Source organism: Somniosus microcephalus, chromosome 3, assembly GCF_052327205.1.
Source record: "Somniosus microcephalus isolate GS21.2 chromosome 3, FLI_Smic_1.0, whole genome shotgun sequence".
Lineage (NCBI taxonomy): Eukaryota > Metazoa > Chordata > Chondrichthyes > Squaliformes > Somniosidae > Somniosus > Somniosus microcephalus.
In genome coordinates this window covers 139,624,820-139,643,618 of record NC_140989.1, presented here as the reverse complement: position 1 = coordinate 139,643,618, position 18,799 = coordinate 139,624,820, and the positions used below count along the sequence as shown (strand labels likewise).

The following is an 18,799-nucleotide window of genomic DNA, read 5'->3' as shown; positions in this document are numbered from 1 at the left end:
GGAGCTCTCTCGGTATCCTGGCCAATATTTATCCCTCCAGTATCATCACTAAAACAGATTATCTGGCCATCTATTTCATTGCTGTTTTTGGAACCTTGCTGTGTGCAAATTGGCTGCCACATTTCCCTACATTACAACATTGGCTACACTTCAAAAGTACTTCAATGGTTGTGAAATGCTTTGGGATGTCCTGAAGTCGGGAAAGGTGCTCCTGAACAAACTGAAAACTATCGGAGTACACAGCCAAATTTTGGATTTCATCTGGGATTTTTATGCCAATTCCAAGCTCCGTGTTAGGGTGGATGAAAGAAGTTGCTACAAAAGTGCAAGTTGTTACGTTCTTCTTCAATATTTTATTTGCACTGAGAACAATGGGGGTAATTTTAGCCTAACCCGCATAGAGGGAAACTGACGGGATTCGATCCCATCAGATTCTTACTGTGAATGTTGGGTTAAAATTACCCCCATTATAATATTACTTACATTTTATATTTCAATAATTTCATCATAAGTAAAGCTACAATCCATCATTAGTTACATTACTTTATCCATCTGTAGCACATGCATAAATGTAGGTCTGCTGTGGTATGCTCACTATCGATGACCTTTTGATGGTACAAAAATTGTAACTGGTAACGCATACCTTATTTCAATATTTAAAGTATCTGTAAGCCTTTCAGGATAAATTTGGTTCAAAGGCAGAATTACAATTTCTTCAAAATACTGGAAAAAGTGCCAGAAAAGTGTCAAAACTTACATATCCTGAATGGGAGGGGAGGAGTCAGACAGACATTCAGCAAATAATTGCAGATTTACCCTGTAATCAATTGGCAGTCATGACAAAAGCTTCAGAATTAACCAGAAATGTACAGTACTGTTAACATTGGGGTCCATCAGCTGGCATGGTAGCGTAGCATGTTGCAGCTCAAACATGCTGCAACGCAGAGTGGCGGGATGTAGATTTGCACCTGCGATTTCTCCCTCCGTAATGTAATTATTTCAGCTGTGTAATCCTAAAAAGCAGTCGAGTGGGGAGTTGGAGTGAGACTCTCCCTGGGACTGCTCTCATGTACCTCCTAGTGGTTAGTCATAGAATGTCAGTGGCAGACGTTTGCGAGGAGGGAGCCTGCCTGTTCTCTTGGTGAGGGATGGCTTGTACAGAGAGATTACAAAGGGAAAAGCTAGATTATTTTAGAGTGGAGTTTATCCTTCTGCATGTTTTATGCAATGAATAACAGGATTCAGAAACTATGCAGGAGTAGTTACTATTTTAAAATTGTGTATGCAGTTTTGTAAGCAATGAGTATTTTGATGCAAGTTAAATTAACTAATTGCCAACTGGTATGGTCAAGGTGAAGGACTATACATTTGATCTGGTTGCTTAGATCCAGTTTTGCAGAAATCCTTTGACAACACCGCTATATATTTTTAGTCAAACTTTTAATTTCTACAGTTGACAGGCTGTAGGTATTGGGTGTAAAATGTAATTTTAAACAAGCTGAGACTTGATCAGCCTGCTTGTCAGCACGTTATTATAGAAGTCACTTAATGTGCATTGAACCAGAAAACACCATTTCGCCATTTCAACGGTAACTTAATGTATGAGAAGTATTCTAAGTACAGGTTGAGCATCCCGAATCCGGCAACCTCGGGACTGAGAACAAACCGGTTTCTTGTTTTTCCGGACTTCGGAACGTGTTTCTGATGTCCGAAGTCCGGAAACGCCCGAGCCCAGGTTGTGATATTTCCGGACTTCAGACATCAGAAACACGTGCCGAGTCCGGAAATGCCTGGGCCCAGGTTGCGATATTTCCGGTTTTTAGTAAGCCTCCCTCGGGGTGTCCGGGTTCCGGAACATTTTACGGATTCCGGACGACCCTGCCACCAATCGTCCTGGATTCCAGAACTCTGGATTTTGGAGGCTTGACCTGTATATTACAATATTCTGAATATCTCAATAGTCAATATAACAGAATAATCAGTTTCAGCATGGTCTGGGAAAAATGTGAAAATATGTATTATATTTTCTAGTGCACGTTCCACTAACAAACTTAAAATGTAGGATATTATAAATGCAAATTGTAAAACTGATTGCTTTCTTTAATATTTACGGGTTGACATTTGGTTATTTTCTCAGAGCAGGAAAAAGTGGAAATTGTAAATACATTACCACTCCAGGAAGGTTTGTTTTAATCCCTGGTCTGTGTTGTGTAAACTAATCTCAACCAAAGTGGGAGCAGGGATGCCACAGTTAACTTCACTGCCTCCAGATTAGATGGGGAAAAGGCTCTTGGTATCCAGCAACCCCTATTGGAAGTGCAGATGTGTGGATGTCAGGTGAGGATTAGATTGGGCTCTGCTTTGATGATCCTTGCAGTTGAATAACCCATTGACACCTGCTGTTAAGGCTCTTACATGATGGAACCTGAATGAGGCAAAGGAGGCTGCTCAGCACCTGTGGTATCCCAGCGAGGAGTCAATGCTTTCAGAAAGGGGGGCGGGGAAGAGAAATTGGCAACAAAAATAATCACATGGAAAAATTTCCAAATTGAAATGTTAAATATTAAATTCAAGTAAGTGTTATCCTCATTTCTTAACAGCAACAACAACTTGCATTTATATAGTGCCTTTAATGTAGTAAAATATTAAATAAATTTCATACTGGCAGTGAAATCTAATCACCTTTGAGGGGCTTAGGAGGTAACCAGGGTCTCTCTGGGATCAAGTTGGCTCCAAACTGGCATGCCTGGTAATGGTACTTTGAAAGGGAGTCAATCCTCTGTGAGGTAGATTCAGTAATCTGATACCTGAGCTCATCAGGCCTTTCCCCTCTTGTGTTAAATCAAATCAAAAAACAAATATAACTAAAAAACCAGTAACTTTTAAAAACTCAAATCAGAAATTAAATTAAACTCATCAGGCCTTTAGTGCTTAGTGCTTAAGGGTTTGTTGATGAATGACCAGCCAGCCTGGCTCATTGATAAGACTTGGAGGGGTAAACCTTGGAAGGTTGGGATTCTTCTCACTCATCTCTAGATGACTCTGCAAGCCATTGCCATAATTAGTAGGTTGGTCTAGCTGGACAAGTGTTCTGTACTGATGCATACCATACATTCCAGTACATGGAAATAGAAAAGCTATTCAGTCCATCAAACATGCTTTTTTAAAAAGGCAATCATGGACTCTACATTACTTATTTAATCTGAACTGCAGTTTTAGCTGGTTAAACTCCAGCAGTACCCTTTTGCACACAGGGAGCATCTATTAACTACAATGGTCCAGATGCACATGGCAGGGATTGCAGATTTAAAAGTTCAATATCCAATTCCAACTACGTGCTGCCTTAATTTCTTGCCTAAAAATAAACTGGTCGGTGCTGGAGTGTTCTCTACTTGGTACAACACAAGTGTGATCTCCATGAAACACTGTAACTTGATAAAGGAAGTCAATATTCACTGGTAGCGATACTAGTTACAAATTAATAACAATTAGCCTACTTGGAGCACTGAATTACTACCAGTGATGCAGTAGAGACTGTGATTTCTAAATTGTCAAAGTGGCCAGAAATCTTTGAATTGTTTGACATGTTTTGAAAGGATTTCAAGAGAAAGTACTTGCATTTATATAGTGCCTTTCATGTCTTCAGGACATTCTAAAGTAAATTACTTTTGAAGTTACTATTATTATGTGTACAGCTAGGTACCACAAATAGCAAAACCGATAAAGGCCAATTAATTTTGATAGTGTTGGTTGAGTGGTAAAGATTGGCCCAGGACACTGAGACCTCCCTACTGTTTGGATAGTACCGTGGGATCTTTCATGTTCACCTGAACCGTACGGGCGTTGCCTCGGTTTAAGGTTTCATCAAAAGACTTCAAAATTGGAGTGCTCCCTCTACTGCACTGAAATATCAGCCCAGAACATGTGCTGATGTCATGAAGGAGGGCTGCAACCCACAATCTTTTGACTCATAGGTGAGACTGCTGTCAATAAGCCAAGCTGGCACTTAGTGTTTAATGTAGTGTTTATATTTAATTAATATTTGGTTCCCATCGCATTTTTTTATAAACTGTTTTTCTGTCTTAACGCAGGTTGGCTGTCCTATTGTGTGAATGAGGTGATAGTAATTTATTTAACTATCATTGCAGGTTAAGCAAGATATGTTCCTATTGCAGTAATGCCCTCAAACAAATTTGTCCTTAAGGTAAGTCTACTAACATTTTCAACTAATACTTTTTCATGTATAATTTAGCATTGTAAGTTACTGTTATTTATATAAAATCACTTGCTTATGAATGGAGAGTGCTTAGTTTATAGGGGGAAGGGAAGAGTGAATTGCTGACTAAGACCAGTGTACACAGAATGGAGTAATGGGTTACTGCTCGTGACTGATGGAATCTCTTGACATACAGAGGCTGAACTGTACTCTTAGTTTATCTCCACTGGGGTCTGACTGAGGTTGCCAAAGACTTCTCTCTTAAAATTAAGCACAATATTTGCTGTCATAAACTAGTTTTTATTTTCTTCAGTGTTCCCATGCAACATGAAAGTAATATCCTGCCCTTCATGGAATTCTACCTCACCATGAGTCACTGATTTCATGACTGATGTGTAAGGGGAGAGAACTGGAGGATTAAAAATAATACCTTTCCCACCTCATCCTAGTAAAAAAAACATTTTATTATCCTGATAAAATATAATAGATAATGCAGCATTTTAAAATTGTTGCATAGAAAAATGATTGCAGTTGTTTTGCTAAACTCTTTTCTGCCATTAGTTCTTCTGCTAAACAAAATAACTCATCCTGGATTATAGTTCCACAGGCTCTACTAACCGCCTAGCAAGTCCCCCAACTGGCAATTCTTCATGTTTGAGACCAAACAATGTTGCCAGCTATTCGGTGAGGGGGTTGGGGGGGGGGGGAGGGAATCACTGCTAAAACTAGTGTGAGATTTTGTGTAGCTGATCAGAATTACGTAGAATGTATAGCACAGAAACAGGCCATTCGGTCCAACCAGTCCATGCCGGCGTTTATGCTCCACTCGAGCCTCCTCCCATCCTTCCTCATCTAACTTTATCAGCATAACCCTTTATTCCCTTCTCCCTTGTATGCTTATCTAGCCTCCCCTTAAATGTATCTATACTATTCACCTCAACTACCCCCTGTGGTAATGAGTTCCACATTCTCACCACTCTCTGGGTAAAGAAGTTTCTTCTGAATTCTCTATTTGATTTCTTGGTGACTATCTTCTATTTTTGTTGTTCTAGTTTTGCTCTTCCCCACAAGTGGAAACATTCTCTCTGTGTCTACTCTATCAAAACTTTTCATAATTTTAAAGACCTCTATTAGGTCACCCCTCAGCCTCCTCTTGTCAAGAGAAAAGAGACCCACGCTGTTCATCCTTTCCTGATAGAATCGAGGACTATCACTGCAAATAAATAACCAGTATGTAGAAAAACAAACATGACATTTTAGCAATGAAAGACTGCTTTAAGAATATTAATAAGAGGTTTGTGGATAATTTTAGGGAATTAGGATGAGTTCAGGGGGTATGGATATGCCTAATTAACTTCTGTACCTTTTGATGTTTGGAGGCCTGTGTATGTCCAGAATGAGTCAATAACCATAGATCCATTGTATCCCATATATCTTTATCTGTCTAAGTAACAATACAGTTTTACTAGTACTATGGTCCCAATATTACCTAATGTACCCTCCTCATTCAACCTATACAATATCCATACTTCAGTTCCTTTAAAATGGGTGCAAGTGTGCCATAATACTTGAAAAAGAGCTTTACTTTTGCATTATGAAAGATAACATTTCCAAGATACATTCAGCATGTTCTCTGATACTGAAAATTGTGCAGACTATTATAAGGCTAGATGATGCTCAGTTACCATTAACCCAACGTACAGCTAGCACTAAAGTTGCGAATATCAAAGTGGCTGTACATAAGAACATAAGAAGTAGGAGCAGGAGTAGGCCATACGGCCCCTCGGGCCTGCTCCGCCATTCAATAGGATCATGGCTGATCCGAATCTAGACTCACGTCCACTTCCCTGCCCTCTCCCCGTAACCCCTAATTCCCTTATTTGCTAGGAAACTGTCTATCTCCATTTTAAATTTATTTAATGTTGCAGCTTCCGCAGCTCTCTGGGGTAGCAAATTCCATAGATTTACTACCCTCTGAGTGAAGAAGTTTCTCCTCATCTCAGTTTTGAAAGGGCAGCCCCTTATTCTTAGATTATGCCCCCTAGTTCTAGTCTCACCCATCAGTGGAAACATCCTCACCGCATCCACCCGATCAAGCCCCCTCACAATCTTATATGTTTCGATAAGATCACCTCTCACTCTTCTGAACTCCAATGAGTAGAGTCCTAACCTACTCAACCTTTCCTCATACGTCAACCCCCTCATCTCCGGAATCAACCGAGTGAACCTTCTCTGAACCGCCTCGAGAGCAAGTATATCTTTTCTTAAATATGGAAACCAAAACTGCACGCAGTATTTCAGGTGTGGCCTCACCAATACCCTGTATAACTGCAGCAAGACTTCCCTGTTTTTATACTCCATCCCCCTCGCAATAAAAGCCAAGATTCCATTGGCCTTCCTGATCACCTGCATACTAACTTTTTGTGTTTCATGCACCAGGACCCCTAGATCCCTTTGTACTGTAGCACTTTGCAGTTTCTCTCCATTTAGATAATAACTTGCTCTTTGATTTTTTCTGCCAAAGTGCATAACCTCACACTTTCCAACATTATATTGCATCTGCCAAATCTCTGCCCACTCACTTAGCCTGTCTATGTCCTTTTGCAGGTTTTTTATGTCCTCCTCACTCACTGCTTTCCTTCCCATCTTTGTATCGTCGGCAAACTTGGATATGTTGCACTCGGTCCCTTCCTCCAAATCGTTAATATAGATTGTAAAGAGTTGGGGTCCCAGCACTGACCACTGCGGAACACCACTAGTTACTGATTGCCAGCCCAAGAATGAACCATTTATCCCAACTCTTTGTTTTCTGTTAGATAGCCAATCTTCCACCCATGCCAGTATATTACCCCCAATCCTGTGATTTCTTATCTTGATCAGTAATCTTTTGTGTGGAACCTTGTCAAATGCCTTTTGGAAGTCCAAATACACTACATCCACTGGTTCCCCTTTATCCACCCTGTATGTTACATCCTCAAAGAATTCGAGCAAATTTGTCAAACATGACTTCCCCTTCATAAAACCATGCTGACTCTGTCCTATTAAATTATGTTTATCCAAATGCTCTTACTGTTTCCTTAATAATGGACTCCAACATTTTGCCAACCACAGATGTTAGGCTAACTGGTCTATAGTTTCCAGCTTTTTGTCTACTTCCCTTCTTAAATAAGGGTGTTACATTAGCAGTTTTCCAATCTGCCGGGACCTTTCCTGAGTCCAGGGAGTTCTGGAAAATAATCACCAATGCATCCACAATCCCTACCGCCACTTCTCTCAAGACCCTAGGATGTAGGCCATCAGGTCCGGGGGATTTATCCGCCTTGAGTCCCATTATTTTACTGAGTACCATCTCCTTAGTGATTTTTAATCGTGTTTAGCTCCTCCCCCCCCCCCCCCCCCCATTGCCCCCTGTTTGTCCAGTGTTGGGATATTTTTAGTGTCCTCTACTGTAAAGACTGATACAAAATATTTGTTCAGCGTCTTTGCCATCTCCATGTTCCCCACCACTAGTTTCCCGGTCCCATCCTCTAAGGGACCAGCGTTCACTTTAGCCACCCTTTTTCTTTTTATATAGCTGTAGAAACTCTTGCTATCTGTTTTTATATTTTTTGCTAGTTTACTTTCATAATCTATCTTCCCTTTCTTAATTAATCTTTTAGTTATTGTTTGCTGGCTTTTAAATGCTTCCCAATCTTCTATCCTCCCACTAGATTTGGCTACTTTATATGCCCTTGTTTTCAGTCGGATACTATCCTTTGTTACTTTACTAAGCCACGGATGGCTGTCTTTTCTTTTATTCCCCTTTTTCCTCAGTGGAATATATTTACCTTGAAAGATGTGAAATATCTCCTTGAATGTAGACCACTGCTCTTGTACCGTCTTACACTTTAATCTGTTTTCCCAGTCCACTTTAGTCAATTCTACTCTCATACCTTCATAGTCTCCTTTATTTAAGCTTAGTACGCTGGTTTGAGATCCAACTCTCTCATCCTCAAACTGAATTTGGAGTTCAACCATATTATGGTCACTCATCCCAAGGGGATCCTTTACTAGGACATTTTTTATTAATCCTGTCTCATTACACAGGACCAGATCTAAGATTGCCTGCCCCCTGGTTGGTTCAGTTACATACTGCTCAAGGAACCTGTCCCTAATACACTCTATGAACTCTTCCTCAAGGCTGCCATGCCCAATTTGATTAGTCCAGTCAATATGAAAGTTAAAATCCCCCATGATTATAGCTGTTCCCTTATTACAAGCCCCAACTATTTCCTGATTTATACTCCGACCAACAGAGTTGCAACTGTTAGGCCTATAGACTACGCCCACTAGTGACTTTTTCCCCTTATTATTCCTTATCTCCACCCAAACTATTTCACTATCCTGATCCTTTGACCCAATACCATTTCTGACTATTGCAGTGATTCCATCCTTGATTAACATAGCAACCCCACCTCCCTTTCCTTCCTGTCTGTCCTTCCTAATTGTCAAATACCCTTGTATGTTTAGTTCCCAGTCATGATTATCTTGCAGCCATGTTTCCGTAATGGCCACCAGATCATACCCATGTGTAGTTATTTGTACCGTCAACTCGTCAATTTTGTTACGAATGCTGCGTGCATTCAGATAAAGAACTTTCAAATATGTTTTCTGACAATTTATTCCTGCTTTTACTACTTTACCTTTATCATTATACATTCTGTCCCTTCCTGACATGCTCTGGTTTTTAATTCCCCCACTGCTACCTTGCTCTATTGCCTTCTCCGCTGTCATTTTTATTTTTCGCTCTCTTAAAACCTCCCCCCCACAAATTAGTTTAAAGCCCTCTCTACAGCCCTAGTTATTCGATTTGCCAGGACTCTAGCCCCAGCACTGGCCAAGTGAAGTCCGTCCCAATGGAACAGCTCTCTCCCGTCCCAGTACTGATGCCAGTGTCCCAGGAAGCAAAACCCATTTCTCCCACACCAGTCTTTGAGCCACGCATTTAACTCTCTAATTTTATTTACCCTAGCCAAATTTGCACGTGGCTCAGGTAGTAATCCAGAGATTATTACCCTTGTGGTTCTGCTTTTTAATTTGGCCCCTAGCTGCTCAAACTAGCTCAGCAGAACCTCCTTCCTTGTCCTATTTATGTCGTTGGTACCAACATGGACCACGACAACTGGATCCTCCCTCTCCCACTCCAAGTTTCTCTCCAGCCCAGAGGAGATGTCCTTAACCCTGGCACCGGGCAGGCAACACAGCCTTCGGGACTCTCGCTCTTGGCTGCAAAGAACTCTATCTATCCCCCTAACGATACTATCCCCTACCACTACAACATTTCTTTTATCTCCCCCCCCACTTGAATGGCCCCTCATTCCACGGTGCTGTGGCCAGGTTGCTCATCCTCCCCGCAGTCCCCGTTCCCATCCTCACAGGGAGTAAGAGCCTCGAACCTGTTGGACAAGAGCAAGGGCTGCGGCTCCTCCAACACTACCTCCTGGATCCCCGTACCTGCCTCACTCATAGTCACACCATCCTGACCCTGGCCACGGACTACATCTGAATTAATGAATCTAATTGGTGTGACTACCTCCTGATACACAGAGTCCAGGTAACTCTCCCTCTCCCTGATGTGTCTCAGTGTTTGAAGCTCGGACTCCAGCTCTTCAACACGGAGCCGGAATTCCTCGAGCAGCCAACACTTACTGCAAATGTGATCACCGTGAGCATCAATGGTGTCCACCAGCTCCCACATATTGCAGCAGCAACACATCACCTGATCTCCCATTTTATGTAATTAATTAAATTTATTCATATTATTCTTAAATACCCTCTGCCCCGATTCTAGATGATGAATATCGCACCTTAGAAACTATAAACCACAGAGTTTAAGCTTAAAAAAGAGAGAAATACTCACCAACCAATCACTTACCCGCTTTCTGGTGACGCCACACTTGGATTACTTTCTACCTCTCTCCTTCCCTCTGAGTTCCAAGATTGGAGATTGGTAAGCCTTACCTGGGACTCTGGATCCTTTATACAGCCGCTCAGCCCGCGATTCCCGCCGAATCTCGCACTGAGGCCTTACCTGGGACTCTGGAGCCTTTATACAGCCGCTCAGCCCGCGATTCCCGCCGATTCTCGCACTGAGGCCTTACCTGGGTCTCTGGAGCCTTTATACAGCTGCTCAGCCTGCGATTCCTGCCGATTCTCGCACTGAGGCCTTACCTGGGACTCTGGAGCCTTTATACAGCCGCTCAGCCCGCGATTCCCGCCGATTCTCACATATAGTCTGGAATAGAATAAGGAGTCTCAAACCTGATGGGGCTGCTTGGCCTGATGGCATTCACCCCAGGGTGCTTAAAGAAATGGGGGATGTGTTAAGTGAGCACCCGGCTTGTATATTTAATAGCTCAGCAAAGACTAGGACTGTCCCCATAGATTTGAGGGAGGCTAATACAGTTCCAATTTTTAAAAAGGGTACTAAGTGAGATCTAGGAAATTATAGACACTTTAGCTTAACATCAATTATTGGAAAGTTGACAGAAGGGATCATTAGAGATACCCTGTATGATGACCTGGACAGAGTAGGGGTTATTAGAGACTCTCAACATGGCTTCTGGAAAAGAAAGTTTTATGTCTCACCAATTTGATTGACTCCGGTTACCTCCTGAAAATATTCAATCACATTTAGACAGCTGCACAATACAAGAATGAATCTGTAGATGCTTTTTGTACATGCTTATATCAACCAGCGCAAAATGTAATTTCACTGATGTAAATTGGGAAATCAAGACATAGATTATAGAAAGACGTTGGGCCAACATTTGCGATTGGAGGCTACCTGCGGGCGGACGCCTCCGACCTGCAAAATGTCTACACAAGCACCTGGTGGCCCCGGAGGAATGGCGGTTTGCGCTCCTGGGCCTCTCTGGGTCTGCGCAAGCGGTTCGTAGGCGATCCTGGGATCACGTGGGCCAACCAATAAAAGAAGGGAATCCCCATTCATACTTTTGACAGTTCTGTACGTATGGAACTCCCATAAGCCTGAATGGGGATCACTTTAAAAAAAAAAAAAAAAATAGACCCAACACATGAAATACATTTTTTTAAATTACATATTTAAAATTAATTAAAATGTTATTCAATTAATATTTTTAAACAAATTTAATTTTTTGAAAAAAAAATTAAATGTTTTTATTGGGCTAAAAATAAACTTACCTTATTGAAGACTATTTATAAAATTTATAAATGAGTGATAACATTTTATTTTTCTATTTTTTTAAAAAACTCTTATGCTGGTAAAAGCAGGCCTTACGCCTGCTTTTACCAGGCGTCAGAATTTGACATGCATTCAGCAGGCGGAAGCTGTGCAAATAGCACCACTCTCCACCCGCAGAGGCCCATCTCCTGCGAATGCAGAGGATCTGTCAAGAGAACTTTTGACAGATCGCAAGTGCCGGGTTACAGTGCATGCGCTTTGCATGCCTAAACCCGGAACTTATGCGGCCCCTACGGGCGCACCTTGTACGCACCCGTGGGGGTCGCAAAATATGGCTTGTTATCTCAAATTTTACACTGTTGAGCCCTAGAGAGAGAACATACCTTAGATGAGCTTTCAGCATTCTGCCTTGCCAAATATTGTGCAGTAGATGTGGAAGCTAAGCAACAAGTCTCTCATCGACTGGATAAACATTGGCCCTGAAATTAGGATCGGGAGCTTGCCGCGCGTGCAAGCCCCCGATCTGCACTCACCCTGCGCGCCGACATCTGAAGCCCGGGCCTGCTCGCATTTCCTGTCACTGGCCCGGTTCAGATGTCGGCGCGATGTGCTTACCTGATCCAGCGGTGTAGTTAGTGCGATGTGCCGGCTGGGATCAGGTGAGCACTGTGCAGCCAATCAGGGGAGGGGAAACTCATTCATGAGTTTGACAGTAAGAGCTGTCAAACTCATGAAAAGTATGGGCTGCCAAAACACTACTTTAACTTTAAATAAAATTTAAAAAAACATCCCACTGATTATATTAACTATAAATAAGTTTTAAAAAATGTTCTAAACAATTAATCAATTTTTTGAAAAAAATTAATTTTTAAAAAATAGGGTCTAAAACTAAACTTACCATCCTGTAAATTCTTTAAAAATAACAAACCTGTGGGGAAAAAAAATTCTACATTGTACTAAAAGCCCACTTACCTGAAAAACGAAATACTTACGTCTTGTTTTTCCACGCATAAAGACTGGAGGCCTTTACACGCGCGCAACTCTGGGAGGGGGGAAAAAAAGGAATTTTACTGCGCACGCGCTGCCTGTGCAGTCGCGCGCGTTCTGCCTCTTAACCCCTTGGGTCAGAGGACAGGAAATGCCGGTTTTCAGCGCATGCGCTGTGCATGCTGAAAACCGGCAATTCCTCCGGGCACACGCGTGAGTACCCCGTCCTTACTCACGCGTTGTGCCCGGAATTACTGGGCCATTAAGTGTAAACTGTTGTGCTAAGCGAAACCACAGTCAAGCCAGGTCTGCTCTAATCATATGTGTTACTACTACGGTGGAAATTATCCTCATATTGATGATTGTCCAGCAAAGCGCAATAAATGTCATGCATACAGGAAATGAAATGCTTTCTCCCGGTGTTGTCAGTTATCCAATTGTAGGTCTACAAAAGCGTCCAATGAGAAATGGTGGCTCAGGTACACATCCAGAAAAATATAGTCAATCAAAACTCTACATTGTACAGCAAGTAACTGAAACAGTACCTACTTTATGCAGGGCCGGAGATGACCCATACAGTTGAAGTTCACTATAGCAACCCCCCTCGGCACCGGCACAAAAGATTGTTATATCAGGGTGTTCGCTATAGTAAAGTTTGGTGATTTTTGCTGCATCAGAAAATGAAGAAACTACATATACAGTGTAGATTGCTTCATATTATTCATGCTATTCTCAATGCATGCTGTTTCTATCTTGTTACCCAGTCCAAACAGATCCTCAGTTCCAGGTAATGACTGAAGTTTCGCACACTTGCGATTGCCTTTCCGAACTCCTCTAGCAAAGGGATAACTGGTTCTGTACCTTCCATGACCTCGTCACCAGAAGTTTTCTCATCCTTTCCCCGACTCAGTGCCAATGATTCAGTAATGTCCTCATCTCTCATAGTTGCTCAAGTAGGGGCTTGGTTTTCCTCAAATTCAATTTTCTGTCATTTTTCTTTCCAAAATACCCAGTGTATCGCATTCCTCTCTATCAGATGTCTTATCAGGCAACGAATGCATACGTTATGCTGGATTTGCACTACAATAGGTTGCACTACAATTAGCCTCAGTTTGAATTCCATCGTTGTAACTGGGTTAGTCTGAGTAGATACTGCTGAAGTGAAGTAGAACTGATTACCATTAGAAAAAATTTGTTCTTGGTGTTGGGATCGTTAAAACCGGGAGTTTGTTGTAAGCAGGGTTTACTATAGTGAACTTATACTCTACTTATTCGCGCTATATATATTCAAGGGGTCCCAATCAATGTTCCTCCTAGGGTGTGCGGCCGCGCATCAATCACGAGGTCCCGTGCAGCCCGTTCACCAGCTGCTGCAGCTGGAAGAGATACCGTGCATGCATGACCATGCAGCAAATTTACAGGAACAGCACATGAAAAAATAATTAGAGGGAACATTGGTCACAATTCAAGCTGCTGTTGATTCTGGTTGTCCACAGAATATTATTGACGAATCCAGTTATCAATCTATTGTTACTCAATCTGATTCTCAAGTGAAGGTCCACCATATGCAGATCCAGTTATTTCTATTTGGTACAGATACCTCTTCCAGTGCTTGATAAATGTTTTTTTCATATTGAGTTCAGCAACCAAGCAGTCTCAGCTGATGTGTTTGTCATGAAAAGAAAGCCTGGTTATCTATACACAGCTCCGGCATTACAACTCATTAGTCTAACTTCAACAGTATATAGCATCTATATACCAGGATTACTGCTTCTATTTGCTGTCTAGTGATCCAGTTGCTAGAAAGTGTATGTGGATGTTGGTAAGGACGGGATTAGACTCCGCTGTGATGGTCCCACAGTTGACGAACACACCAACCTGTCATGGCTCACAAAGTACTGGAAGACGGCCAACATCCGTAGAACTGTACATTAACAGCAGTCACTGCTTTCAGAAGAGGGGAAGGGGTTTTGGGAAGAAGCACTTCTCTATACTTGCCCCTTCCTTTTAAAATCAACGTTTTGTCTAAATTGTTTTTCAAATGTACTTTTATTCTTTATCAAATCTTTGCTGAGATCAAGGCATGGTACCATGTCACTGATCGGGATTCTGCTTAATGTATATTCGTTGAGACTGTAGGTACTGTAACCCAGAAGAGGGAGCACTTGAGCTGCATTTATTTATAATGTTCTGCAGGCAATATTCCTTATGCAAAAATATGTAATGTAACTAATTTTAGAAGAATTTGACCTTTGTTTAGCACCTCTTACTCTCTGATATCCTTGCTTCCTTTTTAAAAAAAACTCGAATATGTGCAGGATTCCGTTCAACTAGAATCACTAATAAGTTTGCAGTCCAAGGTATATAAATTTGAATAGATACGAACTAGAGGTGTATGTGAACCAGCAGTCCAAAAATAATGTACAACAGCAGTTCTATACAACAGGGGTTCCCAATTATATTCAGCCACTGTCCACTTGGGTCAATCATCAACCATACTAAGGTCTGGGATAACTATTAACAGTATTATATCAACAGTTGTGTTCCATTTGTATTATAAATTTATAGACAAAAAAATCCATAGCACAACTAATCACATCTTTTTCTTTTAATTTTGCATGGAAATGAACAAACTTGGTTAGATTTGCTAATTCAAGCAATATTGCTTTAAATTTCCTCATTTCCTCATTTAACATTCCTGAATAAAAGCAGATCAGTGATCACAGAACTGTCCACTTAGCTCTATTCAAAGTAGTTTACCACAGACAACATAATCAACTTTTGTCCTGCCCACAGAGGTTTTTCACTTCTGGCTGGTCAATCATCAATGTCAATTATTGCTCACTGAAGTGAGTGATGATTGACAGTGATGATTGGCCAGCTAGAAGTGAAATAACTCCATGGGTGGGATAAAAGTTGATTAATAGGCCCGTATTCACACTACCTTTCATGTCAAAAGTATTGTGCAGTCGGTTCCGAGCTCTGAAGTTGGCCACAGTCCACCATTTGAAGACCCCTGAAGTATCTGACATTCTACTAGCAGGAACGTTAGCTTGGTTCAGTTCGTAGCCGTCACACCTCTAATTCAAATTGTTGTGCTTTAGAGTTCGACACCAGGACTTCAGTTCATAATCTAGGCTGACAGCTCAGTGCAGCACTGGGGTAGTGCTGCATTGATGGAGGTGCTGTGCTTCAGATGAGAAGTCAAACAGATCTATTTACCTGTTCAGGTGGATGTTAAAGATCCCATGGTACTGTTTGAAGTGCTGGGAGTTCTTTCTCAACTAACACCACCAAAAAAATAATAACTGGTTATTCATCTCACTGATGCAACATGACTAGTGTTTGCCTACATAATAACCGTCATTAAACTTCAAAAAGTAATTAATTGTGTGAAGCATTTTGAGGCGTTTCAATGATGTGCTATGTAAAAACAAATATTCAATTGCAACTTTCTTCTGATGTAATAATTGACATTTTAGAGCATAGCAGTGCCATATGATAGTCATTACTGTTTAAAGCAGCTTACCTTCATTATTTTGCATAAGCACATGAATTAATTCAAAACCTATACATGTATGATGTGACTCGTGGAGTCCTGCAGGGATCTGTGTTGAGCCCTCAACTATTCACAGTATTTATTAACGACTTGGGTGCTGGCAATAGACAGTCATATATCCAAATTTATTGGTGGCGTTGTAGGCAGTGTAGATCAAAGTATAAAATTACAAAGGGATATTGATAGATTAAGTGAATGGGCAAAACTGTGGCAAATGGATTTCAATGTAGACAAATGTGAGGTCATCCACTTTGGACCTAAAAAGGATAGAACCGGGTACTTTCTAAATGGTGAAAAGCTAAAAACAGTGGGGGTCCAAAGAGACTTGGAGGTCCAGGTACATAGATCATTAAAATGTCATGAGTAGGTACAGAAAATAACCGAAAAGGCTAATGGAATGCTGGCCTTATACCTAGAGGACTAGAATACAAGGGGGTACAAGTTATGCTGCAGCTGTACAAAGCCCTAGTTAGACCACACCTGGAGTACTGTGAGCAGTCCTGGGCACCACACCTTGGGAAGGATATATTGGCCTTGGAGGGAGTACAGCGTAGGTTTACCAGAATGATACCCGGACTTCAAAGGTTAAGTTACGAGGAGAGATTACACAAATTAGGGTTGTGTTGCCTATAATTTAGAAGGTGAAGAGGTGATCTGATCGAAGTTTTCAAGGTATTAAGGGGAACAGTTAGGGTAGGTATAGAGAAACTATTTCTGCTGGTTGGGGATTCTAGGACTAGGGGCCATAGTCTAAAGATTTGAGCCAGACCTTTTAGGAGTGCAATTAGGAAACACTTCTACACAAAGGATGGTAGAAATTTGGAACTCTCTTCCGCAAACTGCAATTGCTGCTAGATCAATTGTTAATTTTAAATCTGAGATAGCATTTTGTTAACCAAAGTTATTAAGGTATATGGGCCAAAAGTGGGTTTATGGGGTTAGGTCGCAGATCATTCATGATCTCATTGAAAGGCGAACAGGCTCGAGGGGCTGAAGGGCCTACTTATGTTCCTATGTATGCACGTAGGTTTCCTGGTCAAAAGTATGCTATTGCACAGTGCTGCAATGGAAGTAATGCAAGGTGACGTCAGACATTTAGGGGGGAATTCTTTCTGCACAATCCCACCCAAAACTGGGCAAAATTGCAGTAGGGAATGAGGGAAAATTCGGGCAGTGAGGCCTACCACCACCTCACTGACCTATCCAAAATTTCTCTATCCTTCCCTCACTAAGGTCACCACTGGCTACTACTTCAACACCCATCACATGTAAATGACGGTGGGGGCAGGGCTCGTGTCCCCAGAGGATTCCCCTCCACCCCATTTACTGATATTTCCTAGGGCTGTTATATGGAGGGTGGCAGTATGCCCTGGGAAGTGGTAATAACGTTCTTGAAGCCTCCCCACACCCCCATAAAGGGAGTGGACTTTGTAATGGCCTCTACTTCTTCCAGTCAGCCCCAAACATTTATCTGCTGGTGGCTTTGGTCTAGGCTGAGTCCTTCAGTGGGTGGCTTTATCCGATCTACAGGGCACTTCTGTCTTTTTAAGATCCCTTGTTGCCTCCTCTGGGGCTGCAGCACTGCTGAGATTTTCCATCCTCGCACAACGCTCCTTCTTGGTGGCAGGAACCCCGCAACATGCCCTGGCATTGATCTGATCTTGCATACAGTAGAAATTATACAATATCTGCATGCTGCCTCCTGGCACCTCGCTCTTTAGGCAGAAGGAAGGGTTGGTCTCTGAACAACATTTCACTGGTAGGAGGTAATATTGTGTGTTAAAGGAATGGTTCTGCCAGTTTTGTTATTCCCTAGATTCTAGAACAGTTCCAGCGGATTGGAAGGTAGCAAATGTAACCCCGCTATTCAAGAAAGGAGGGAGAGAGAAAATGGGGAATTACAGCCAAGTTAGCCTGACCTCAGTCATCGGGAAAATGCTGGAATCCATTATATAGGAAGTGATAACAGGGCACTTAGAAAATCATAATCTGATTAGACAGAGTCAACATGGTTTTATGAAAGTGAAATTGTGTTTAACAAATTTACTAGAGTTTTTTGAGGATGTAACTAACGGGGTACAGAAAGGGGAACCAGTGGATATAGTATATTTGCATTTGCAAAAGGCATTCTATAAGGTGCCACATAAAAGGTTGCTACGCAAGATACGGGCTCATGGGGTTGGGGATAATATATTAGCATGGATGGATACAGGATTGGTTAACGGACAGAAAACAGAGAGTAGGGATAAACGGTCATTTTCCGGTTGGCAGGCTGTAATTAGTGGGGTGCCGCAAGGATTAGTGCTTGGGCCTCGGCTGTTTACAATCTATATTAATGACTTGGATGAAGGGACTGAGTGCAATGTATCCAAGTTTGCTGATGACACAAAGCTAGGTGGGAAAGTAAGCTGAGGAGAAACTTTTAAATGTTAGTGTTCAGAGAGATTTAGGTGTCCTCGTATAGGAAACACAAAGTTAGCGTGCGGGTACAGCAAGCAATTAGGAACAAATGGCATGTCGGCCTGTATTGCAAGGGGGTTTCAGTACAAGAGTAAGGAAGTCTTACTACAATTGTACTGGGCTTTGGTGAGACCACACCTGGAGTACTGTGCATAGTTTTGGTCTTTGCTGAGAAAGGACATACATGCCTTTAGAGGCAGTGCCTCGAAGATTCGCTAGATTGAGCCCTGGGATGAGAGGGTTGTCCTATGAGGAGAGATTGAGTAGATTGGGCCTATACTCTGGAGTTTAGAAGAATGAGAGGTGATCTCATTGAAACATATGAGATTCTGAGGGGGATTGACAGGGTAGATGCTGAGTGGTTGTTTCCACT

At 41.8% G+C, this 18,799-nt stretch overlaps 1 protein-coding gene across 1 annotated transcript in view; it reads left to right on the top strand.

Annotated features, from left to right (window-relative positions):
• Nucleotides 1–18,799, top strand: part of slx4ip (SLX4 interacting protein) — a 645,261-nt gene that overhangs the window by 5,888 nt on the left and 620,574 nt on the right. Inside the window, exon 2 of the mRNA XM_085981675.1 lies at nt 4,149–4,204. Coding sequence (XP_085837801.1) covers nt 4,178–4,204 — 27 coding nt within the window. The 5' untranslated portion in view covers nt 4,149–4,177. The remainder of the gene's footprint in view (nt 1–4,148; nt 4,205–18,799) is intronic.